Source organism: Molothrus ater, chromosome 4, assembly GCF_012460135.2.
Source record: "Molothrus ater isolate BHLD 08-10-18 breed brown headed cowbird chromosome 4, BPBGC_Mater_1.1, whole genome shotgun sequence".
Classification (NCBI taxonomy): Eukaryota; Metazoa; Chordata; class Aves; order Passeriformes; family Icteridae; genus Molothrus; species Molothrus ater.
This window is the reverse complement of record NC_050481.2, coordinates 28,651,987-28,678,745: the sequence shown is the minus strand read 5'-3', so window position 1 is coordinate 28,678,745 and position 26,759 is coordinate 28,651,987. Positions and strand designations below refer to the sequence as shown.

Genomic DNA, 26,759 nt, shown 5'->3' with positions numbered 1-26,759 from the left:
ATGATTCTTCTTACAGTGCTGTTCCTTTGCATCATTTCCACCTACTCAGCCTCTGTGAAAGGTAGGTCTGTACTGGGCTTGGTTCACCTTCTGCCTCAGCAGAGGCAAAGCCAGTGTGTGTATGCAGATCTCTGTTTTGCCTCAAAAATTATCAGCTTTACTCAGACATGCTTGAATAATACAAGATGCATTTACTAGCTAGGTTTAAGTGCTTGTGGCATTCCTCTCAGCAGAGGTGATGGAGGAGATGATGTTTTCAAGTGCACAGGGCTAGTGGTGTGACCAGGAGATCAGAGATCTTGAACTTGCTTAATCAGGACATACTGTAGGGGCACTGACTTCAAGGGACTTTTCACACGCTCAGAAGTTAAACACATGGAGTGCTCTGTGGAGCAGAGCCAGGAAGTGCTCAGGGCTGCCCAGGTTTCAGCTTCTGAGCAGTTGACTCAGCTACCACTGAAGTCAGTAAGAAGCATCCTGTTAATTTCATGAAAACGTTGCTCTGCATTAAGTCTTGAAAATCTGGATGTCTGCAGAACATCTCACCTGTGAGCAGAGCTTTACTCAGGTGTCCTGACAGAGTCAAGGGTATGAAATCTTGGAGACTGTCTGCTTCAGCAGTGCCAATGTATGAAACAAGGAAAGGTGTCTATAGTAGTGGCTCTTCATGTACAACTTCACATTAAATTTAGAGGAGCAGCAACCTTATAACATAAGCTGAGTTTTTAGTTTAATGAGGATGTCTTCATCATGAGGGGAAACAAGGGGAGCGCGCCATCCTGGGCTAAGCTGTTGAAAAGGCTGTAGAGATGCTCTGATGGGTGCCACCTCCTGCTTCCTGCAGGGAATCCAGGACACTGTGTAAGCACAGAGCAGCAACCTTCCTTCTTCCCTGCCTCTATACACCCTCATGACAGGAATTATGAAGGAGAGAAATTTGCAAGCAATTCCTTTACCTGTGATTTTATTTCATGAGACTGCCACATTCAGTTTATGGCTAGGTACCAATGTGCCACATTTCTGTGTCTGATCTTCCCAGCCTCCCTTAATATCAATTAAGCAAAGCTTCTTGATGTGAAGTAGTATTTGCTTGTCACACTCCCCAGGATACTGAGCAAGCATTTTCCCTTTTATTAGTCACCCCTTCAGCTCTGCCACATTTCTTCTCTTGTGCAGCGAGATTGAGAGCTAAATTACTGTCCCAAAGGCCACTTAGGGCCTCAGGGTGAGAGCTGGGATTAGGATTGGTGTTTTACCTTTTCATCAGGCCACGCTGCCTTTTGGAAATATCAAAACATTATTCTGTTCAATTCAGGTAGGTCAGCACACATAAAACTTTCCTACTGCAGTTCCACTTGAAAAATGTTTTCAAATCAGCGGATGGGGTTTGCTTTTTAAAGCTATCTGGTGTCAGAGATAGTGGCAAATATGATTTATGAAGGTAGAGCTAGCAAGTAGTTAGAGACACACATGCTGTGCATGCCATATGTATTAATAAAAGGCACAGGACTTGACAGCTGTTTCTACTCATGCAGTGTAACCTTCTGTATTATACAGTATCATGATTTAATTATAGACTTGGCATGTTACCCTTAATGACAGACACTTAACATTACTAGTCAAACTATGTGTTATGCACTCCACCTTGGAAGCAGCACTTCTGACCCCCAGAGAGCTTGGCTGGGCTGGTGGCAGTCTGTGTGTCCATCTCTCCTCCCTTCTCAGGCAGTGGGACACTTGCCATCAGCTGAAATGTCAATGGCTGCACAGGCAGCAAGGATTCCAGTGCAGTGCTGAATACAAAGGAAGGAGCTTTTAAAAGAGTGTCTTTCTATTAAGAAAAGTTTCTATCAGAAAGATGTTGCAATATTCCTTTTTAAAAGTACTGGTGTTTTCTTTGTGGAAGTTGGCATGAAAATTTAGTTGTGTTGTTTTGAGTACTGGTTCTGCTCAGTGACTCTGTGCCTCTGTCTGTCATGTGTCAAGATCCCTCCTGCCTCTCAGCCTGACCACACTATTCAGTTGTCTCTCTTGGGTTCCCCATTTCCACAGGGATAAGTGCTAACTCTTTGGGACTGCTTTCAATACTGCCTGATCCCTGCTGCTTCTCTTATCATCATCCACTCGTGGCCTAACCTTTCCAAGTCTGGCAACTAAAGGTGTCTTCTTCCCTGGCTCCTGCAGTGTTTTCTATGTGTGAATTGGTGAAAGTTTTCAAAACCTCATGTTCTTAGCTCCCAGGAATACTTTGCAATTATTAGTTTCTTCCATGACACTTGCAAGAAGCTGCTGCATCATTTGCTCATCTGTTTCCTTTAGGATGGAGCATCTCTATTGTATTTGGGGACAAGCAAATGCTAAAAGGGAGGAGGAGGGAAGGAACTCTTACAAAAGAAGAATAAAACCATGTATGTGTTCAGCTGTGGGGAAAGGAAGAGGGTAGGTGAAATGTGCTTTTAACTGAGAATAGGGAGGGAGCAAAACCATAACATGCACCTTAACTAATAAGAGACTTGTCTCTGAGCACCCAGATAATTTGTCTTGGATGTGCTATTCCCCTACTTTTTCCTTTAGATGGGACTGTGTTTATAATGCACCTAGTGGGTGGTATTCCTAAAATCTCAGCCAATACTAAGTCCTTTGCACTGCAGTTTCTGCTGCAAGTCAAGGACATTTTGAACCAGGAAGCAACTGGCTCCAAGGGACTACAGGGAACCTGGGGTGTCCCTGAAAGGCATAGCCACCTCTGAGCAGGCACTGAGCACCCTCTGCTCTCAAAGGTAGCTTCAAAGCAGGGAACTGGGGAAGGAAATTGGCTAGGAAATTCACAGTAAACCTCCAGGAAGGGTTGCATGCCTCTTGGTGACTTTGTTTTGAAACAGACACACAAGACACGCAAAACCAGACAAGCCCCATTGTGCCAACATGAATCCTTCAACCTCCCCTGGAAAAAATCCATAGTTACAGCTTTGGCCTCTCACATGTGAGCAGGCTGAGCCCACTGGGATCACCAGACTTCCTGAACCACATCCCCAGCTGGCATAAAGTCTGTTTGGTTCTGTAACTTTGCCAGTTTACACAACTTGCAGATTAAACTTGCTGGAGTGTCCATTTTGCTCAGGGAAAGGTTCTTTGATGCTCACCTTAATCCACTGTCATGGTATCTGAGTGAACAGGGAAACAATGTGATGCAAAGTCTTAATGAAGCAGGGGTTTTGGACTCTTTAAGAACTGTAGAATGTACCCATCCAGCCATGATGGAACTACCCTGGGCACCCACCTAAATGGGCTTTAAAATATTAAAGTGAAATAAGACTGATTTTCCTTTCTATCAGTGCAGTGATTTGACGTTTATTTAAGTGAGTCAGATAAAACAGAGGGATATAACATAAATCAGGATAGCCTGATGAATCTCTGCTTTAAAGACACTGATTCCATTACAGCATGCTTAAGAATTTTTCTGAGCTGTTGTGAGAGATTTTTCTTCTTTCCTCTGCCCTTCCCTGCACTTGTCATAAGACTGAGATGCATCTCCCTGAGGACAGCACTTTGTGTTTCTTAGATTAACTCTGTTGTGAACTTGTTTCTGCTCTGTACCTCCTGAACTCCATGAAGAAATCTCCAGTGCATTCAGTGGTGAAGCATTTGGGTGTGTGAGGCTGGTGCTGTGCTGCTTAGAGATAGCACCTAAGGTCACTCTGTGTGTGTTTGCTTTGAGAATGTTAAGAGCACTTAGTGTACAGCCAGCTTATTTTCCCTTCTCTTCCCTTTTACATTCCTTAAAATATATAAATTAACAACAGAGACACAGCTATGGGAACAATTATTTGGTTGAAAGAACAAGAGCTTAATTATTTTTTCTAAAAAATACATTCTAAATGTTTTCATCACATTCATGTCACCCTTGGGCAAGACTCTCCATGGAAGGATTCCCAATAAATGTGCAAGAGATACAGAGAATGATTTATGTTGGCCCCAACAAATCACATCAGTGCATTTCACATTGCTAAGCGCACAAATTGTGTGATTATTAACAGTATTTTGAGTTGCAAATAATTTTGGATTAATTTGTAATGCTAACATAGCTGAAGAAAAGAATCTGACAGTCTTAAAGAGCTAGAACAAAGGATTTTGTCACCTTTCTTATGTTAAATATGTATGATCAGTGTCAACTTAATCACAAAAAACCCCAGCTGCTTCAGTGAGACAGCCTCTGTAATCAAGAGTAGCAGGATCAGTCCCACAAATCTTTTGCTTGTAATTAAATTTTTAATTTTTCTAAAGATTTCTTAGAGAAAATGGTAGATTATGAGTGTTAGTCAATTCTAAAATGCTGTTTGTTTTTGCTTTCCAAACAGGGCACACTACTGGGCCCAGCCTAAATAATGACAAGCTATATAAGTTTGCTTACTCAGCTGAAGTCTATGTTGATCAGGTGAAAGCATCCCTGCAGAAAAGTGCAGGATATCGGATTTCTTCTGGTGTGGATGTCAACCTCTTATGGAGAAATCCTGACAATGATGATGACCAGCTGGTCAAAATTACGGTAATTATTGCCATCAGACAACTTAAAACATACCAAATCTTTTCTGCACTTATCTAGCTGCTGATCTAATCTCAGAGAACTCACTTTTGGAACATGAGCTAAACCTTTTATTCTCCAGTCTCATCAACTAAACCCAGCTGCTTTGATGATCTAATTCCTATAGAATAAGATTTCACAAGTATCTATCTAACATCATAAGCCAGCACTTCAGAATGTCTCCTGTATTTAGAAATTGCTTCATACAGCACCTATAGCTTCAAGCAATTGGTGTGTAAGCCCTCACCTGAGGGGCAATATGTTGTCCTCAGTTGTAACTGCAAATACTTCTAAATAGAAACTGGGTTTGGTACTTAGCTTTCTGGTGACATTTTCTGAGACTTATTTCCCCAGTGGAGAGTGCTGGCTTCTTTTGTAAACTGACATAGTAATCATGGAAGATTAATAATCAGCACCAGAAATAAAGAACATTTATTATGTGATTTAGTCTATCTACTCTACTCCAGGCCAATTCTACAGTGCTCTCTACATTAATTTTCTCTGCTTTTGATTTGCTAGATGAAAGATGTTCAGGTTGAAAATGTGAATGAGCGTCCAGCTGATAAAAACATCTTCAAAGGAAAAAGCACAGAGAAGATCATCGGGAAAGAGTATCTGGAGGCTTTACAGAAGCCCATAATGGTTGAGCTAGTCCGTGGAAAAGTAAGAGCCTGTCTTTTAAAATTCAGTCCCTAAGGAAACATGACACATATCTTTTGTAACAGACTTGAAGAATTTACCAGTTCACTATTCACTCAGTGTTTTTAATAAGCCATTGTGTCCTATCATTCTGTGTGCAATACAGTAGTTGAGAACAGACTGTAATTTACCTTCTAGCCCAAGCCTAGAAGAACACCACACAATGGGAAAGTAAAGAGCAGATTGTCCACAAAGACAGGTACACATTGGATATATGCACAATTGCTGTGTGGGATTTGTGCTATTAACTTCAGCCAGGGCAAGATTTTGTCCAAGATCTGAAGGCAGAAAAGCAGATACAATTTGTCATGAGGGATGTTCTACTGAGTCTGTGAGGAACTCAGTAGAGTGTTAATCACTTTAAACCCTTATCAAGTATTTTACCAGGATTGCTTTTCCTAGCTCCCTGGATTTCCTAATTTCTTCTGTGTCACCTAGCAAGTTAATGAGCTTGATGCTGAAAGAGCTACAGCCTTACATGTTTTTCCCCCACTGGGAGACAGTCTCCGAAAATCAGAAGAGAAGGGTCAGAGAGCAGATGTGTCTCAACATGTGCCTGGGTTTTTTAACCTGCCCTGAGAGAGCACCAAAGTGCTGTCCCAGCACAGGAGCACCCATGTCCTTTGTAGCTCTCAGTGTCCCTATTTCTCTGAGAAGGGGATTCAAGTACATCCATCCCACTCTCTTTTCCCCTGCAGAGCTGCTTATGAGAGCTGCCCTTGTACTCAGCATACTCTTGTGGCCAGGGAGTGGTGGGGCTCAAGCCATGACTGCTCCTGCCCCTGGTCCTTCACCCTCCTGTTGCTTGTGGCATTAGGCCAAGAGCCCCATTTTCCCCTCTGCAGCCTGAGCAATGCTCAGCAGGTGGGGCAGGAGAGGCTGTGAGAAAGGAGGAAGGTTGAAGGTCACACTCCCTTTTCCCCTCTGCAGAGCGCAGTGAGAGCTGTGATACTCTATCCCAGCAGGATCTTTACCTCCTGCTGTAAATAGGCACTGAGCACATACCCTGGCTGCCAGCTCAGCCTGCTGAATTGCAGCTGCTATCAGACCTGCTCAGTAACTTTCAGACTCAGCCTTGTCATCAGTTTTACACAACATAAAAAGAAACAGGACAGTGCTGGCTGTGAACTGCACACATCCCTACATAAGAACAGAGGTACCAGAGGAACACAGAATGCATCTGCTCCTCATACATTGCACACTTTCATATGCTAAGGCGAAGATGTAGTATTAAAAACTTGGGCTTTTTCTCAGGTGGTAGGGTCTATGTGCTCCTTCTATGATTTTTTTGTGGTATGACAATTTCATCCCTGGCACAGTAAATTCACTTTTCAGGGTTACCCCAAGATAACACACTGATTGTACTCACAGTTCCAGATAAAGGGGCACTTTTAAAGCACCTTGAATGCAGAGTGGAGGTGCAAAGTCTTGTTACCAGAGGAGAGGCTCAAGCACAATAGTTGACCCATGAAGTGCAAAGGTTGTGATATGTTTGACACGTCATTGAAGTAATTAAATCTGTGATTTATCTATGATTCATCCTGAGTTTTTGTAACCTGTGATTAAAGTGCAACAGATATGCCCCTGTGGGGAGCGATTACCTGAGGATTATGCAGAAAAATGAGTTGCCTGTGAAAGTATGAAAAGTTTCCCATTTCCCATCGAAATTCTCTCTAATTCCAGGAGGAGAGATGCTCACTGCACTGAAACCGTACTTAGGTTCAGCTGAAGGCCAAAACATGTTTGTACAGTTATTGCCAGGCTCTGCAGCCTCAACAGTTTGCTCAAAATAAGCAAATAACAGATCCAAATTCAAAGTAAAGGTTTTTCTAGAGTGGATCCTCACTATTCCTTTCTAATTTAACCAGATTTGTTACACACTTTTGAATGTTTTTTATATGTTTGGTTTTTTGTTTTGTTTTGTTTTTTTTAATTCCTGCAGATCAAAACCTTCTACTCATATCAAAATGAACCTGGTTTTACTCAGAACATTAAGAGAGGTCTGGCTAGCCTTTTCCAACTACAGCTGCACTCTGGTTCTTCCCGTGAGGTATGGTGCTCTATCAGGCAAGATTATCATCACACGAGGAACAGGCAGAGCCTGATCTGCTCTGGAAGGCAGACTTGTGGTTCCTGCTGACTTCAGAAAGAGTGAACTGTGATAGAAATCAGTCCTTTGATAACATATGAGGTTAGGGACATAAAGACAGTCTTCTGCATATTTGGTGACACAAATCAAATCGCTGCAATTAGCATAAAGAAGTAGTGCAATCCATTTGATTTAAAATGCCTTTATAAATTTAGCACTATAAATTTGGTAATAAACCACCTTAAACCAGGTCACTATAAAATTGATTATACTGCTGTTTAAAGTTGGCTGATTCCTAAATTCAGTTCAGTGGAGACCCGTTCTAAATCCAAGTACCCACACAAAGTCAGCACTGATTTAGCTGCATCCATTTAAGTTGCCTTCCATTGTTAAATTTCTAAGCCTGTCCCCTTAAACAAAGCTCAAATTTAACTCAAATTTGTGAGTATAGTGTAAGCTGCCTGGTATTTCCTAATTATTTTGTTTAAACAGCCATTGTTACTTTTCTTCCTAGCCTTCTAATGAACAGTACCCCTGCCAATCCAAAGCAGATAGTTAGATAGGTAGTTTTGACATCCTCAAAACTGTTAAACAAACCCAAGCAGTACAGCATCTCAGGTACAGGATTCCAACAGTGGAGAAAATGCTTCATCTTTGGAAGGTGTTGGGATGTCCCAAAGATAAATTCAAGAAATTGTCCTAATCTAACTCTCTTTTCCAAGGTGGACATTTCTGGGAAATGTGATACTACTTACCATGTGCGGCAAGATCAAGTGACTAAAATAAAAGACCTGGACTCCTGTGAAATAGAAAAGAAAAGATTTACCAGCCACAATCGGGTATGATTTCTTTAACAAAATAAAATCTATTCTTCCTATTTAAAATATATTCTTAGCAGCTACCACTCATCTTCTCAGAAGTCCTTCTGGCATCAGAGGAAGCAAATTCGATATGTAAATTTTGTAGTTTTACTAGCCCAAATGTCATATGTAGTTCTCATGGAGAGAACAGGTAATGGATTCTCCTGTGGTGTAAACCACTTTGACTCAGCTGATACAGGTGCAGTCATAGTGATAATAGTAACCTTTTCCCCATCTGCTTTAAATGCCAGGCAAGATGCTGACTCCTGAATGGAGCCTGGTCAGGCTTGCCTGTAAGGTCAAAGGCTTTCCTAATGCACAGGTGTAATACGGGAGATGTGCCATAGAGGTAAATGAAACCCTACTACAGCCCTAGTGGTCCTCCACTGTTAGTAAATGTCTTTCTAAGTAGTCACTGCTGAGGACAGGCTGGACACCTGCTGAAGGCACTGGGATTCTCCACATCAGAAACTGACCTTTCTCAGCTCAGAGAAGTACAAAGACACCACACACTCTCTTAATAAACTGCATTAACACCTTGACTGGGTTCCCCATTTTCACACCACAAAGACATCGTCTTGTTTACAAAACAAGAAGCAAAACCAGCCATCTTGTTTGATCTGTGAACATGACAATCTGTTCATTGATCTGTTTGATTGTGAACATGACAATCTCATTTACAAGATATTTCTCTGGAAAAGATTCTTATCTTATTTAAAGCATATCTTACAAAATGTAGTACTGGATGTTTTCTCAGTTGCAGCCTGCTTCATAACTTCCTACCCTGCTCCTACTATCTTGTACCCTGGTACATACTGAATTTGAAGCACATGGTGTAGATATGAGTGGCTACTTACTGCAAAGGGGATACTTGAAAACCTGGTTCATAGGCTTAATTTGAGATGCCAGCCTATATGCACCTTCTTCATATGGCTCTACTTCATGACAAGTCTTGCCCTCATTTGGAACAGTGAGCTCTTTTCCTATTTTGTTGTTGAATAACCTTCTCTCTGTTTTATTTTTAAATTATTTTCAGATATTGGATGTCAGTACAAAAGCCACATCTGCTACAGTTTATGTGCTAGAAGACAGCTTCATTAAATCCATTAAGGCAGAAGAAAATTTCGTTTTCGCTCTGAATTACCGACGAAAAACAGGTGCCAAAATAGTTTCAAAGTAAGTTGGGCAATTGGACTGTCATTGAAGGGGGCAGGACTAGTGGTTCAAGTCAGGTTACATGTGTAGGTTTTATAGAATTGAGATCTAAGGCTGTGAACTCTTCAGGTAAGGGTTTAGGTCTCTTTTTTATCCATATACAGGTCCAACTGTGTCAGGTACCAGGTCCAGCTTTGATTAAGGGTTCTACCACACCACAAATAATAAATAATGGCATTCATAAGAAGTTAATGGGAAACAGCAGGAATTGGCCAAATCCTTTTAATCTACCCATTAGTGCTATAGGTGTTCTGTCTTCTCATTTCTCAAGAAATACTTCTGTTGGATTTCCATTTCTAGCATATGAGAGTTTGGAAGTGTAGAAAATAAAATCTACTGTGTAGAAAGGAAACAACTGTGAAACCTAGATCTGTGTTAGACTCCAGGCTCCAAAGCACTGAAAGTGTGGAGATACTCATACAAGATAAATGATTCAGGCATCTCAGTAATAATAGATATTTAAAGGAAAAAGTACATTCAAAAATTTCACTTTCCAGATCTTTTAAGAACAAATATATGAAACATTTCAGAATGTATGTGAATACTGAAGGCTGTTTATCAAGTGTTACAAATCTGTGCTTTAGAAAGTCTCTCATACAGGTATTTTATTACACATAACTCTAGCAATAATTTTGCTGGTATCAGATACTTCCGTTACCTTAAAAGCCCCACAGACTTGCCATGTTCTGAACATTTTAAAATAAGACTTCAGTTAGTCTGTATTCTATATTTTTTTGTCTGTGGAGGGGTTTTTTGTTTCCCCTTGGTGGGCTCTAATGGTGTCCTCACTGTGTGGATGTACAGGCAGAGGCTGGAACTGAAGTCAGTCCAAGCTGGGACGGGACTGATCGCTGCAAAGCAAGTCAGTGGTGTGATCAAGACCTTGGACCCCAATTATGTTGCCATTCCTCTGGAAGCAGAGCCAGTGAAATCCGAATGCAAAAAGTGCCCTTCAGTAAGTAAACACAGGTTCATTGGACATAAGGTTGCTTAGCTGAGCAGGACAAGTGTGAAAGCAAATTTTCTGTCCAAGCAGAACTAGGACAGGTCCAGTATAGCAATATAAAATGCACCCTGGAGTATGGAGTATGGAAGTGTTGCAATGGTGCTCACCCCTCAAGAGTGTTGTAAGATCTACCAATAAAAGTACCAACCTTTTTGCTCTCTTTTAAAGACTGCCATATTTCTCCAGATCACTAGAAAATACAGCACCCTGTTGTTTTATCTCACCTTGTCAGCTTTGAGCTGGGTTCACCTTATTTTCTCTGGGTGGAAATTAATTTTAAGATTGCTGACTTGTGTTTGTAAACAGTTTTGTCATGGAGGAGCTGAACTGTTACTAGGATTCAAGTTCATTAGCCATTCCTCAGGCAGGCTAAGCATTTGTGGGTGGTATATTTAACCTCTTCTTACTACCTGACCCCAAGGAAGTCTTTTGTTTAAAGGATTTTATAGGTATTTTACAAGTATAAAATGGGGCTTTAGTATTCTTGGGGAGTCCAATAATGTTCTCATTTTTCCTGGGAAAAACATTGCCTTGTTTTTTTTTATTTAAGACATCTGAAGGCTAAGAGCATGACAGTGTAAATGCATAATCTTTTGTTTTACTAATGATGTTCATCATAAACTAAATAGATTACTACAGTGACTGTTGGCAAAGAGTATTAATGCTATTACCATTGAGGAATGAATGGGAACATTAAGGATCATTATTCTCCAGTGTTGATAAGCAAGATATAGTTCTATTCAGCACACAGAATTTTAGTCCTCCAGAGATACTCCTTATGAGCACAAACATGTTCCTGTATTGGAACTTTTGCTAGTTATTTGGAAGTAGCATTACACTGTAATAATTTTTCTTATCTAATTCTTGTTGAACCACAGGGAAGACCAAAACCACATATTTGGGGAATATAGAAATGATGCTGCCCGTGTGCTGGGGCAGTTCTGAGCAGGGAATATCAAGGCATCTTAAACAGAGTAGGGACAGGTGGTTTTTCCCTGACTCTGCCTGTCGGGGTTTGTGCTGACCAATTTGTCACTTGGGACTGAGTTTGTCACAACAGTTACAATTTTCAGACCAAGATAATAAACACAGGGTATAATTCCAGAGCACTGCCTGGGGACCGAGCTATGTCATTATAAACCTAATGGCACGGGGAGAATGAAGTTCTGCTTTCTCACTGTATTTTTCAGTAACTGCTATGAAAAGATGAGCTCTATAAACAGAACACTGTATCCAAAGCAGCAACATATCATATGGTACTTATATTTCATGGTATACATTAATGCCCTGCTGACATGCTATACCTTAGAGTTTTACATTCTCAAAGCTCTTTTAAAATTGTATCAGGTCTTATCTCTATTTTATGAATTTGATAAAATAACCATTACTACCCTCATTTCCCATATGGCAGCACTAGCTTCTCTGAGTTTATGGCAAAAGTTTGCACTTAAAATCAGGTCTAGATTTCTGTGTTAAGACAACACAAAGCATGCTCTTTTCAGAAGAGCTCATGTATCTTACACTCTTTTATGCTCATGGTTCCTATGGGGAAGGATTTTTGCCCTGTCTGAAGGTGGGTTTGTTCTGTCTTGTGCAGCCACCCTTTGTACATTGGTAAACAGCTGTCATGCACAGGCATTCAAAACCAACTCCTGCTCAGTTTAGAACCTGTTGGTTTGGCTGGAGTTTTCCTAGAGTGCCCACAGGACCGCTGTTCTGATCTCTCTGTCAGAGAAACACAGGTCCATGTCCACGCTGAATTGCCATGTGGAAGTGTGTGCATCTTGTGCCTGAATGTTTGGGTTTTTTAATCCAAACTGCCTGACATTCACATCAGAATGTCAGAAAAGTCAACTGTGAATGAAAATGGTGTTTTTAATGCCTGGGTCACTGCAGGAGATGGCAACTGCTCCTGAGCACCGCCCAAAGGAAGGCTTGGTCTCCATTCTCTTTTTCTTGAGATAGCTCCAGCTTGCATCTCCCACCTTGCTTGTCTCTAGAGTATGGGCCAAACTGACTAAGAGCAGCCCACACAGCTGGGCTCTGCACAGGAGAAAATGTAGGAGTAATGAGGTTAGAGGGTTTTTTTTGCTGGACTGTGGTGCAACTTCAACAGGGGGAATAAAAAGTGACCTATATATTTATCCAATTTCAGTTAATAATAGCAACACTGACCTTGGTGCTAAGCACTAATTACCAGTTGCGGTTAAAAGACCCATCTGTGCCTCAGAACATGAGCTCCTCCCAGCTGGTCATTAATCCTCAGGAAATATCCTATGTCTCAATCATTGTTGCCTAATTATTGTTTGTTACAGTCAATAGAAGTTGCACTCTGTACTGATGAATGATTCTTCTAATTGCCAGCAGGTTCAAGTGCTATTGCTCAACACAAAATCCACAGAGGGGAACTATTTTAGTGAAGGTCAGATGGGTGGGTGCTACTGTTATTTCCCACTCAGGAAAACTGCAGTAAAGACTGCTGCAAAGAACAGCTGAGTTTTCACCAAGGAATGTTCTCGATAACTTGAGATAACAGAGGCAAAGGCAAGGGAGAGAAGAAAGGTCAAAATACTGGCACCAGTTTCTTATGGGAGTGTATCTGGAAGGACAGATATGGGTGCTTTGCTACCACATTGGCTTGTTCAGGTAAAAAATGTGATGTGAGAATAAATACAGCAACCACAATCTTGCCTTTCATTTTGTACAATAGCTACAAATCCCTTTGTATGAAAGTTTATGGAAAAAATGGGAATAACTTCTTGGACATTTAATCCTGTTCTATACTAACCCAAAATTACCATCTTCTCAAAAAACATTATTAATTAGTGAGTTGGGAATTGTGCATCTCCCTTTCTTTAAAAAAAAATCTACTTAGGAAGAAATGGGAACATAAGGCAAACACCATATTCACGAGAAAGCATGGTAAATTTGCAAGAGAAGAGAATTCCCTTTATTCCAGTTACAGTATAAATAAATTTTATTGTTCCAAAAGAGATTGCAGTGAAGGTCATGTACAACATCAGGAAAATAATAAAGAGTTGGAAGAGAGACAGCTATAGAAAGATTTCTAAGATATTTGTGCTGGGATATCATAAATTACCTAATACTGAGCTAAAGGATCATAAGTCTGTTGGATTTCAGCTACTTTGAGCAACAGCTGGCCTACATATCAGCATTTATTTAGTCTGATTTTGAGAACTGAAGCCATAATCTGAAAGGTTTGACATAATATGAATTGTTTTTCAGCTTTCTGAGCACTGGAAGAACATCAGAGAACAAATGCATCCTGACAAACTTTCCAAACCTGATGCAGCAAAAAGCTTTTTGTCCTTCATTCAGAACATCAGAAAAGCTACGAAGGAGGAGATACTGAAAATTATTAAAAGTGAAAATAAAGAACTTCTGTAAGTTACCATGAACAACCTTTTAAAAGGTTTAAGTTACTGAAAAATGCAGAAGGGCAAATTGCATACAAAGAGATTGAGTTCTGCTGGTGATGTCCTAGCAATGCAAGCCAAGTGTTCAGTACTGTCTACAGGAAAAGGATTTTTTTAAAGTTATGTTTGTTCTTGTAATATAATAAATTTTCAGCACACCCTTCAGCCACCAGGGTTTTATCTACAGTGCAAGGCCAACATGGTTTGTAGTTTAGCCAAAGGTTCTCAAACCAAATGGTTGTTCTGAAACGCCCTATAACTTGTTCTTGACTTCTCATTGGTTTCCTTCAATAGGAAATACAACAAAGAAGTATTCCCAGGCAACGTTGATGCCTGGGAATTGTCCTAGTATTAGAGTTTGGTTGTGAACAGCATGCACACTGAAACTTGAGAGTGAGAAGCATTTCTGAGTCATATGGTCGGGATCTTTCAAATAAATTGTAGCAGTTGTTAGCAATGGAGATAAACCTGAGAGTCACTCAGGCAGCATAGAAGCCTTTTCTCTATGTTTCATTGTGCATGCAGTACTAAAACACTTCTTTATAACTACAGCCTTTTCCTGTAAACTTTAATAACTTGTGATTGTTGGGTTGTTAAACTCTTTTTGGTCCCTTATTTGCATAAATTAAAATACTGTCCATGGATATGAATCTGTGTACCATTTTGAGGTGAAAGTTCAGGGACACTTTTTCCAACAAGAGTGAAAGATTCTCTTACTTGCAATGAAGAGCAGTTTCAGTACATAAGCTTCTTTCTCTCAATATGCAACCAAGTCTTTTCAGTATTGACTGGCTCATTGCAAGGATATGTTCATTTAATTTGCACTTCTTTGTAGTCCACAGGTAGTGGATGCTGTAACCTCGGCTCAGACCCCAGAATCACTGGAGGCCGTGCTGGAGTTTCTTGACTTTAAGGATGCAAGCACTTCTCTCCTGCAGGAACGGTTCCTGTACGCCTGTGGATTTGCTTCTCACCCCAGTGAAACACTCCTGAAATCATTAACTGTAAGTCCAAGGACAAAACAAATACAACAGAGCTAATACTCTTATGCCTTGTCCCACTCAAAGGGGAAGAGAAGAAGAAACAACTGTTGCTGTTTCTAATTTTCCTTTCTTTATGCCTTCCAGGGTTTCCTATAAATGTGCTATTAACATAGAGCCTGCAAGCAACAAACATTCCTATGTCCAGACTGAAAGTCTAATTACTTTGTAAAATATTACCAAAATCCATTACTTGAAAAAGAAACATCATACTGAATGTTAAGAAAATAATTTGAGGATTGTTTGATTGTTGCCTTATAAAAGTCCTGTAATCAGAACTGTAAATCCCCTTTTTTTTTTTCCAAATGAATCTACTTCAGACACTGAATGTAACTGAAGGTGAAAATGGCGTGGAGTTATTATATGTAATATATATGTAATGATAGAGCTGTGCTGTGCTTAGCCTGAGCCCAGGCCATCATGGTAATCACTGCCTTTGCATTGCATTATTGTTCACAGAAAATGAGGGAACCTGTTGAACCCACAGCAGTGTGGCTTGTCATGTTTACACTGAGATACTAAACAGCTTTGCTTTTGCATGGCAGGAGAAGTTCAAGGGGGATGTCGCCAGTCAAGAAATCAGAGAAACTCTTGTCATTGTCATGGGAGCACTCATTAGAAAGCTGTGTGACAGGGATGGCTGCAAGCTGCCAGTGAGTATCTGATGGTCACTGCTGCCCAAGTTCTGGTCTGCAATACACAGGACTGATCCCTGGTGACATTACTGGGGGAGCAGGACAGACATGAGAAGCAGATTCTCCCACTTAAAATAAGTCCATGAACTCCTATATTTGATAGAGGATTGTATTTTTTTTAATAATGACCTCTACTTTGTCAGATTTAGGCTTTAATCTTGTCTCTTCCCATTTCTGTGGCTGAACCTGTCAGCAGAAGCAGTGCTTGTGCTGCCTTGTCCAAAAGTTTTGCATATCCTCAGAGAAACACTGGCCAACTCAGGATCTGTTTGTTATTTGCAATCACCTTAGGTTATTTCACCACTGTGAAGAAAATTCATTGATTCATTGATTCAACTGTGCCCTGAACATGCATAGAAGGAGGAAGACTTTTACTCTGAGCATGAACTGAGTAGATGCTGGTGTTAGAGGATGAGAATGATCAGACAAGGCTGCTGGATCTGTGTTGTTCAGCACTGCAGCACATCACTGAAAAGATACAGAGCCCTTTTAATTACCTGAACAGGTCCTTTTAATCTCCCTTGTTAATTGCCAAGTAGTTTTATAACATCATGTTCTGAGGCACTGAAGAATACTTCCCTTGCCTTTTTTTTTGTGGGAACTTGTTGGCCCCACAAGAAGGACCTGTGAAGTCCCTGAATCAGGTCAGGAGCAGCTGGCAAGTGATAAAACTTTGGATTAGGTGTCACTGTAGCTGCAGTCTCTTTGGTTATGCTTGAAGGAAGCCATCAACGTACAAATGAAACCTTTGCTAGCCCTGTGCCACAAAACCATGCCAGAACCCAGCCCTGCCCCTTCTACTCCTGCAGAAAAAAGGGAGGTTTATAATCACCATTTAATGTGCTGTTGATTTTCTTAGGCTGTTGTGGAAGCCAAAAGGTTGATTCTGAATAGACTGGAGAAGGCCAACAAAGATGACAACGTGCAGATGTACCTGCTGGCACTGAAGAACGCGCTCCTTCCCGAAGCAATTCCAGTGCTCCTGAAGTATGCTGAGTCAGGAGAAGGGCCCATCAGCAGCCTTGCTGCCACTGCCTTGCAGAGATATGATCCTTCTTTTCTCACCAAAGAGGTAAGAAAATACACTGCCCAAGAAAAGAAGTGCAGGAGACTGTATTAAAAATAAAGGGTAAATTCACAGAATTCATTTCTTGTCATCACCGACATGGACAGTGAGGTTGAGTCCAATCTCAGTAAGTTTGCTGATGGCACCAAGCTGTGTGGTGCAGTCAACATGCTGAAGGCAAGGAATGGACTGGTGGGCAAGTGCTAGTCAGCCCTTGGCTCCAGGGTCACACGCAGCTACCAAAGGTAGCCCGCAGTCTGCTGGGAAAACCGGGCTCTGCTCGCCAGAGGGAGCCCTTGGGCATCTCTGCAGCCCCTCTTCTTCCTTGTGCTTTCACACAGGGAGAGCACACAAAGTAAGAGAAGGGTAAAATAGCTTAATTTTACCCTGCAGGCTCTAAGAATAGGAAAAAACATAGAAAACAGTGGTAGGTCTTGCCTCTGCTGCATTACCTTGCATTCCATTTCATACCTGCAGCTGGCCATCAGGATTGAGGCTGTCAGGATACTGCTCTGCAATGAGCATATAGGAGGCCATTCAGTGGGACTACATGGCTTTCCACAGACTCCCCTGTAACAAGGATGTGTCACAATCTTCTCAGGGACACGCGACCACAGGCACTATCTAGAAAATTAAAATAACAATATTCTTGGTTTTTAAAGTACGTTTCCTTAACAGTCAAGAAAATCTCTGTCTTACCACTGTCACATTTGTTCTTAGTGCTGCTACTTATTTACAGCCCTGCTTTGAAAACCAGTGTGTAAGGCTGTATTTGGTCTGTGGCTGAGAGAACATAACAGATGTCCCGCTTGTCCTTGTGGTCACTGAGCTATACATGTCTCAACATTCCAAAAGGACCATGAAAAACATGATGCTGAAAATATATCCTTATGTATTAGCCTTAGCTATGGAGCTAACTAAGCTAACTTAAGCTGATATTATAAACGAGATTCCAACCTGTACTTTGCCCAGTCATCTGCATGAGCACTGAGTGAATAATGTGTTTCCTGACCAGGTGAAGGAAACAATGAACAGGATATACCACCAGACTCGCAAAATCCACGAAAAGACAGTGAGAACCACAGCAGCTGCCATCATCTTAAACAGTAACCCATCCTACATGGAAGTGAAAAACATCCTGCTCTCCATTGGGGAACTGCCAATGGAAATGAACAAGTACATGCTCTCCATGATCCAAGATATACTGCGCTTTGAAATGCCTTCCAGGTACATTAACTTCAGTGTAAATAAATACAGCCCTTCCTTACAGAGAACACACAGGTTCTCATGAATTACTAAAACTTAAGGAGAGTATAAAAGAATATCTTGTTTTTATGTCGTTTGTATTGCTATTTCAGAATAAATCCCTTAATTTCAATGTCATTATTTTAATAGCTATTCACATTTTCACAGGTAGAAAAAATAATTGGGCATCTGACTTGCATTACTGTGAAAAATGTCTTCTGTTGATCTTAGTTCTCTCAAATGATCCCTTGCTTTTGTATTTTCAAAACCAGTGATGTGGAAAAATTTTAAACATCAGAGTGTGAGAATGAAAATAATCAATATATATCTTCTTCTTAAAAACATTAATTTTCAAGCAAGATCTTTCCTTGCCTTTCTTCCTATGACTGCAGGGAGTACATGAAATTGAAAGAGATACTCTGGGTTAGGGCAGATTTTCAGTGGGAAAAGGTAAGGGTTTTGAAGACCCTCTTTCCTACTGGGAAATTCACCCTCTCTCGAATTTGATCTTTCTACGAAAAAGTAATGCATGGTACTGTAACATTTTTGTATCTCAGTGGTTTTGTTTTTTTGTTTTGAAATCCCACAGCAAAACAGTTCGGCAAGTTCTGAAGGACATGCGTGCCCATAACTACGATCGCTTCTCCAAGATGGGCTCTTCCTCTGCCTACACTGGATATATCACACGTATGTAACCATGAAACTGCCTTTGAACCCTCTTTGTATTCCCAAACATTTCATTAATCCACTAGTGTAGTCACAGGTACCTTCTTTCTTTTTTAACTAAGGTGGTCCTGATGTGTCATCCACGTACAGCCTCGACATCCTCTACTCCGGCTCTGGCATTTTACGGAGAAGTAACATGAACATCCGTGTTTTTGACAGAAGCGCTGACCTTCATGCCATCCAGGTAACTGCCACACTGTGCACAATAACTTAGCCAGTATGTGGTCCTTTTCTTACAGCTTCTAAATCAATTCAGCTAATGCTTAAGACCATAAGGTTTGCTGCACTGGGCACAGAACAAGCCAATAACAGGGGAAAACCCCACGAAGTGGCATATGTTTGCCATAAACAAAACAAGTGTTTTGTTCTTCATCATACATTGTGGTCTGTGTCTGTGTAAAGCCTATGCTGTTTCTCTGATGTAATCAATAAAAGCTTTGTGAGTTTGTAAAATCAGGTCCCAGTTCAGGTTATGTCACAGAAGGGAAATTCAAGGAGTAGATCAAGTGTACAAATCAAAGAGATTTTAATGTCTGTGTTTTAGAATTTTCTTGATATTGCCAAGAATCTTCAGTATTATAACTCTCCTAAATTTATGCAGGAAAAAAAATTGTGCAGTGGAACACCTCTGGCCTTTTCTCCCAAATGTCCCTGAAAAATAGTTATATGAATAAAGGAAAATGTGTTTGAAAGAAAACTAGTCTTAGGATTATGATCTGCATGTGGGTAAATCCTGCTCAGCACCTAAAGGGCAAAAACATGGCATGAGATTATTTTATTTTCCATTTTTCTAAGTACTCTTCCTAGTTCCATTAAGTCTTACCCTCATACCTTTTCCACTACAACTACATACATTAGAATTAGGCATTTAAACATAAAGAAAATATGTGGTGTTGTTAATAGTCTGAGTCGGGCAGGATTTTCTCATTGACTCTGTATCACTGTTCCTTCGTAGGTGGTTCTCGAAGCTCAGGGTCTGGAGTCCATAATAGCTGCAACTCCCGATGAAGGCGAGGAAAACCTGGACTCCTTTGCTGGCATGTCAGCCATTCTGTTTGGTTTCCAGCTCAGGCCAGTGACATTTTTCCAAGGGTATGGTGATTTAATGTCTAAAATGCTCTCGGCAACTGGAGATCCCATGAACGTGGTGAAAGGACTTGTCCTCCTCACAGATTTCTTACAGGTACTAACAGCACACTGTTTGCTTCTTTTTCTGTCTCTTAAGCACAGATGGTTCCTCCCCCACACTGCTATTGTAGGACACCTTATTTTCTTTATTCTCAATGCTGATAAACTTGACCAGTGTTATACAGGTTACCTTTACTAGGAGAGCAATAGAAAAGTCATGGGTATTAATACCAGAATGAAATTACATGAAAAGCAACCTAGAACAAAGGTGAGAACAGATATTTTCCTCTTCACAAGTTGTCCAGGGACCTTGTGTCCAGTTAGGCAATAATTGTCAGGTGAATGAATCAGAGAAGTATCCTTCAAAGAGCAATGCTAAGAGGTCCAAATTTCAACTGTTTATTTCTAGGCAAAACAAGCAATTAAAATGAGGACTACACAATTTTTATGCAACTGCACCCCAAATGATTTTCTTATTTTGTGTTTAAATAGATTCACATATAACTGGCTGCATAATGTGTTATTGGAGGACTAAGAATCTAGACATCTCTCTCGAAGTGCAGGGTCAGCACTTGGTTTGATATCTTTGGTCTTCCCAAGCTGGGATCTCCTTAGAACCTGTGGATTTAACAGCTGTACTCAGCTCACAAAACATCTGCAGTCTCAAACTTTACTTTTGGCTTTTCCCATTTAATTCATGGCCAAAGAAAATGCCAGAAGTAGATGATGAGACAATCCACTCTGCTCAAAATTACACAGAAACACCCTCTGCATATGACAGGTTTCCCCATCCAGAACCCAGCTCAACTCCTTCTAATGGTATTTTAAGTCCAGAGGGCTTCCCAAGTAGTGCCCAAATTGGCTAACTAAATCTCATTCCAGCAGTGCTTTACAGTTCACATGCAGATTATGGGCAAAAATTTTGCTGTGACCTATTTAACAAACAGACCGCAGAGGTGAGAAAGATAATCATGTCTAGTCCTGAGCACAGGGAGCATTTAGAGAACTAAATATTTCCAACTGCTGTGCATGCACGAAGCTCCAGACATATTCTGGCTGAATCAGCTGGCTGGGCACCCCTAGAGCTCTGCCTGCCAGCAAATTCTCCACTCATTGCCTTTGGAGAGCCTCTCAAAAGTCTGGGGCAGCCAGGGCTGGGACTGTGGGCCATTTTTAACAAGATCAGGGCGCAGTGTTTTCAGTCAGTCACTGCCTTTTTGGAAGCCTTGGCAGCAGTGTCTTACCTCCACATCCCACAAGGGCAGGAATGGTTTAAAGCACTGTTGAACACAGCTTCAGGCTGAACTGCCTTTTAAGCACAGCCTATCTTTCTAAGAATGGTCTTATAGCTACACTCCAACTCAACAGCACATCAACATGGTTTTGGCACTTCCATGTGGCCACAGTGTTGTTTCAGGGCTAAGAATAACCCAGAAGTTATATTCCTGCTGTAAAATAAACAGCTCTCATAAAACTGTTTTTGAGACTCCTAAGTCACCTGCATTAAAGTTCAGCAGTGTTAATAGTTCTCCTAGGCAACACACCTGCCAGAAGCCCAGAGAAATGAAATACTGTATTGATAGGTCAGAGAAGCCACTTGAAAGCCAGACCCCAGTGGAAGGTAGCCAGTTCCCAGAGAAGTGCTTGTTGCAGCCATCTCTGCATTGCATTACAGTAAGATTGCATTACAGTGCAGTACATAAAGGCACTTTCTTATTAAAACATGGCATATTTCAGCATTTTAAACAGTAAAAAATGGCTGATTCTGATCTTTTGGGTCACATTTTCCACTGCAAATGAGACACAAAGCTTAAAATAGGAAAGCAAAGGAAAATACTTCTCCTTAGGAGGCTGGGTCCCTGTGATTTACACCTCCCATCAGCCTGGATTGGATTTGCACATGAGACGAGGGACAGGGCTGAGCTATAAATAAGGAAATAGATGAGCTAGTAAAACACATGACAAGTGCTCCTTAACTTCTCTGCTGGTTTCACTGACAAATACAGCTTAATTCTAGGTAGCATTTAAGTCTTGAACCATGCAGCCTTTGTAAACTCAGCCTACTTTAATATTCTTGGGTGCAATTTGACAATACATCTAAAAATATCTGCTCCTCTGGTTGTGTGTACATATTTCTGCCAGCATGTATACTGTTACCTCCTCACTCATTAGCAGCTACCCACCAATCCAGTCCCAATTAAGAGCAAAGTAAAATAAAGTAAAACAAGCTTTATGTCTACACCTAAACAGACCAACAAGGGAAGTATTTTATGTCTCATTGGAGTCAGTATAAAAACTCCCTTTGATTTCAGAAAGGTTTCAATTTCAATCCATGATTTTAACTTGGGTGAAAATAAGAAATCAGAGCATCATATGACCACACTTGCTGGGGTCACGCTGGATTTATAAGCCACAGCCAGCCCACTGCATTCTTTAAATCTCAAGCCCACTTTAGCAGCAACTGACTGCCAAGATGGCTCTGCCAAGCTGGTTCTGTCAAGGAAATAATTTCAAGGATAATTAACTTACCCTAAAAGGTGAAGTAACCATGTACAAATACCATAATTATCTGAGTCTTCAATTACAGCCAGATAAATGTTCTGAACAAAAACCTTCCCTGATGTTGCTCCTTGCTATAGGGATTAGGAAGCTGGACTGACTCTCTGCTTGCTTCTGTCTTAAATCTTGAGACAGCATTAGTTGGAGCCACTGGACTACTGAATAGCTAAGAAGAGAATAGAGATTTCTAGTGTGCCTGGACATCAAAAAAGGGCAGGAAATTCACATTCCCACATGTCCTATGAAGGCCTGCAACATTACAAGTGCTGAGAATATCACAGGCACAGAAACCTGAGAGGAGAGCAAAAACCATCTGTGAGACTGAAGAAGGTGTCCTGTATGTGAAGCACATGATCAAAAGAAGCTTTTCCCAAATTAATATTTCTTTTAAAATGGTGAATTAATCCACTAGTTCTTAGGGAAGCAGGACAAATATATAAAGACAGATAGATTGCCAAGCTGGGTGAACCCTGAAATCTTGGCTGTGTGTCAAACCTTAAAAGGAATGAACTGCCATGACCCTGAGCTATATTACCACTTCCGAAATTGACTTTATGGATGTGCTTTCAGTCCAGCATTACAGGTTTCATGAAGCCATGAGCACATTTGATATTTGATAGAAAATGCATTTAATGCAAATTAACGTGCATTAGCTGATGGGTTTGGCCACCGAGCCACTGAAGATGTAATTCCTGTCATATGGTGGGTTTGGAGCCACTGCACAAGTGGCAGCATCCTACTGCCAGTACAGGTCTGCTCAGGGGTGCTGGTCACACTGCACTGCACTTGTTCTGGGCTTCCAGCAAGGAGTTCAATCTGATTTAGCTGGACTGCTGTCACAGCCTCCGTGGGGCTAGTGTGGTAGCTCTTGGAGACATGATATTCCCTGCAGTGACACTCTGTGCAGAAGTGATGCCAGCTGGCACACAGGGGAGAGGGGAAGGATGCAAGGTGCCTTGCTGTAGCTTCATCCCATTTCTGGGGGAGGGAGGTGCATCAGGATGTTTTGTCCATCCTTTCAGAAAATCCCTCTATTCCTTTTTGTTCCTGCAAAATGGCAAGTGGTGTGAGTGCAGGACCAAAGGGAATAAGGAAACCTCAGAGGTGTGCAGTCAGTAACCTGTGCTTTGCCATGGCTCCAGGAAATCCAGCTGCAGTCTGGGCCCACAGCCAGTGCAGAGTTCATGGGTGGGCTGGCCATCGACATCTCTGGAGGAATGGAGTTCAGCCTGTGGTACCGGGAATCCAAAACCAACGTCAAGAACCGGTGAGATACCCCCAGCACACACTGTAGCTGTAGGCAGCTCAGGCTTCTGAGCCAAGGTAGCACCAAATTTAAATATAAAAAACCTTTCAGATGAGTTAGAATTAAGCAACTAAATAAATAGAATGGAATAGTTATGTGCATGGGAGAATATCTTTACTTCTTTATTCCTTTCCACCTGGATAATACCAGTTCCCACTAGTCTCTTGTGAATTTATGTACCTTTTACGTGAAGAACAGGCTCCTTTGAGGGCAGTTTTTGTTTGGGCAGTAGGACTATTTGTAATTCAATTTCCTCTTTTTTAATGTGTTTTGAAACAATTGTGATGCCTAATTTTTTTTGTAGGGTAGCCATGTTTGTAGCTGGTAACACCGAGGTGGATTCCTTCTTTGTAAAAACTGGTATGGAAACCACTTTGGAAACAGAAACAGCTTTGGACTTCATCTCCACAGTGCAGTTTTCACAGTACCCATTTTTGGTCTGTATGCAGATGGATAGAGTGGACTCTCCATTCAGGTAAGAGCTAAGAGCACACACTTTCTGAAGTGTCTTTCCAGCCAGCTGCTGGAACTTTTGGTTTTCACAGACATGAGATTATCCACTGTGGACAAATTTCAGCCTAACACAATGAGATGCAGTGCAGGCTGTTACACACACTGACCTCTCTGCTAACCCATTCCTCCCTGAGATTCAGAAATAACCTTTCTGAAGACCACAACTGATCAGCTCTGAATGTGCACTTCAGTCCAATTTTTTAATTTAATTTTGCAAGTGAACTAACTTAAGTGGCAGGACAGTTGTGCCCTCGTGTGCAATCAGTTCTGATGGTGACCTCGTGCAAAGCCATACAGGAGCTGAAGTGGAAAGTTCTCTTCATTATCTGCTATTTACTCATGTCAACAAAAGTACCTGGTCTGGCACTCCTGCAGCCATTGTGTTCTATCACACTTTATTAAGGCACCAGTTTTCCTGAAAACTAAACAACTGTGCAGTAAGGTTAAAAAGATGCTCTTCAGTAGCCAAAAAATAGTAATTAAATTGGCTTTATTGGGTATGCTGCTCTCTCCTAATCCCTATTTGCTAAGACCTAAAGAAGATAACATTTGTAGAGCCTGTGCCAGATTTCCATTCAGGTTTTTCTCATCTGAAAGATGGTTAAAAACCTGAGTATTTTAAGACTTTGAGAATCTTCAGGAAATCCTAAGAAAACAGTGTCTGCTACTCTGCAGCTACTGAAACATCTGCTGATTATGTCTGCTCACTGTGGAAGGGCCCCCTGGCCTGTGTGCAAGCTGTTGGCAGCGGGGTGCCAGCTGTGCACAGACCTGCTGATGGCAGAGCCCGGTGCTGTGTCTTTGCAGGACTCACATGACCAAGTACGAGAGCCTGCCCTCCGGCAGGCGCTACACGGCCAGGAGGGGGAAGGCAGCCACGCTGGCCGGGAATGAATACCCCCTGCACCAGGAAAACTCCAACATGTGCAAGAAGGTGTTCGGCGCCAAGTCGGACTCTGCTGGCAGCTGGTTTTGAAAGCAGCGCCTGGGCTCCTGCTTTCCTGCATCCCTCAATGACTTAGGCCTGCACACACCTTTCCAGCGAGGAGCTTGACCCTGCACGGCTGCATTAATGGGAAATCTGCCATTGATTTCAACGGGCCAGGATCAAACTCTCAGTGTGTGCACAGTGTTTACATATTAACCTATATTTAAAACTTTTGTAAAAAAAAAAGCCCTAAGGCAAATAAAGACCAATTTGGTAGCGTTTATGCACTCCCATAAGGGTGGTGCTTGTTCTTAATTTTTACTTTTTTGTGCCAAAAGCAAAAGTAATCTTTTTTTTTTTTTTCTGGGGGAATACAGAAGTCTGTGTTTTTGGTGTGTGGAAAGAACAATTATGATGTATAAAGAATGATTATTTATAAATGTATTTTAAAGTATTTAGGTGTTTTAGGCCTATGACCGATCCCTGTTCAAATATTCAAGTACAATTAACAACCAGATAGGACCATGAATTCCTGCTTACTCAGTATTGCCTGTTTACAAAAAAGCAGGTTTTATTTTACATGATTTTAAAGGATTTTGTGAGTTTTTTTAAGCAGGCAGAACTTGATTATTATTATTTATCTTTTGGAGTTTTTTTATTAACTGCTGTAGTTAAATACAATTGATTAACAGTGTGAGGTTATGTTTCCAGAAGGAACTTACATTTGCCTTAATTCTGTTCTCATTGAAATCAATGATGTAATTTCTGTAGCTACCAGAAGCAGGAGCAGAGTTAAGCCAATACTGGCAGCTCATCAAAATTTGTCTCCCTGTGTGTAATCAAGGCAGGTGCATTTCAAAAAATGAGCATGCACTAAGGCAATTCTGAACTATGGAGAAGGAAAGGATCTTGAAAGAAATAGATTCTGGATGCACAGTCTAGCAAAGCCCGTGCTGAGCCAGAACATTTTCTTCTAGGTAAGTTAGGCTTGTATTTCAATGCAAAAAATAATCACTACTCAGACAAGTTCTCTGATTAAAATTACTTAGACACTTCAAGCAGTGTCTTCATAGGATATGTGAAAAAATAAAAAAAAGTTTTACATCAGCATTGCAGATTAAAAAAGAATATACCCCATCCCAGCTCAGCTGATCTCTGATCCATCTGATTTAATTTTTATAGGACAAGGTGGGCAAGTGCTGTTCACAAAAAAAAGTAAAATAAAAAGGCAAGAACAATTGTTTATTTTTTAAAATCCCAAACCCAAAAGCAGCCGGGAAAAACTCATAAATTGTCATGAAAAAAAATTTATTACAAGAATAAGAAAAAAATCGAAACTCTTTTGTGTTGTAAAAGCCAAGAGTGCAGAAATCTGCAAAAATCAAGCTGTCAGTGGGATGTAAAAGTGGTCTGCTTGTTGTCTTTCCTGAAAATGCTGGCACATTTCTAGTCAAAGCCTAAATAAAATAGGTTAAATACAGTGTGAAGAAACTGTTTCCAGTCTTATTGTCTGTTACCTTCTGGGTACAGAAAGCCTCTCATTAGGGAAGGAATGCTCTTGATTGGGGTAAGAGGAACCATTTTACTCACCTTCACAGTATGAAGCAATAATTTAAATTGGCACTCAGGTTCTGGGCTCCCTCTCTAATCAGGAGACCTCCTGAT

The 26,759-nt window shown here is 41.0% G+C and overlaps 1 protein-coding gene across 1 annotated transcript; it reads left to right on the top strand.

The window, feature by feature from the left end:
* MTTP (microsomal triglyceride transfer protein) lies at nt 1–25,188 on the top strand. The gene is made up of 18 exons (XM_036382463.2): nt 1–61; nt 4,359–4,546; nt 5,102–5,245; nt 7,224–7,331; nt 8,093–8,209; nt 9,267–9,406; nt 10,250–10,400; nt 13,698–13,855; nt 14,724–14,892; nt 15,474–15,581; nt 16,483–16,695; nt 17,705–17,916; nt 18,524–18,621; nt 18,723–18,844; nt 19,616–19,843; nt 23,490–23,614; nt 23,958–24,128; nt 24,974–25,188. The coding sequence occupies exons 1-18, from the start codon at nt 1–3 to the stop codon at nt 25,140–25,142; spliced, it is 2,682 nt and encodes an 893-aa protein (XP_036238356.1). The 3' UTR covers nt 25,143–25,188.
* Nucleotides 25,189–26,759: the final 1,571 nt, after the last annotated feature.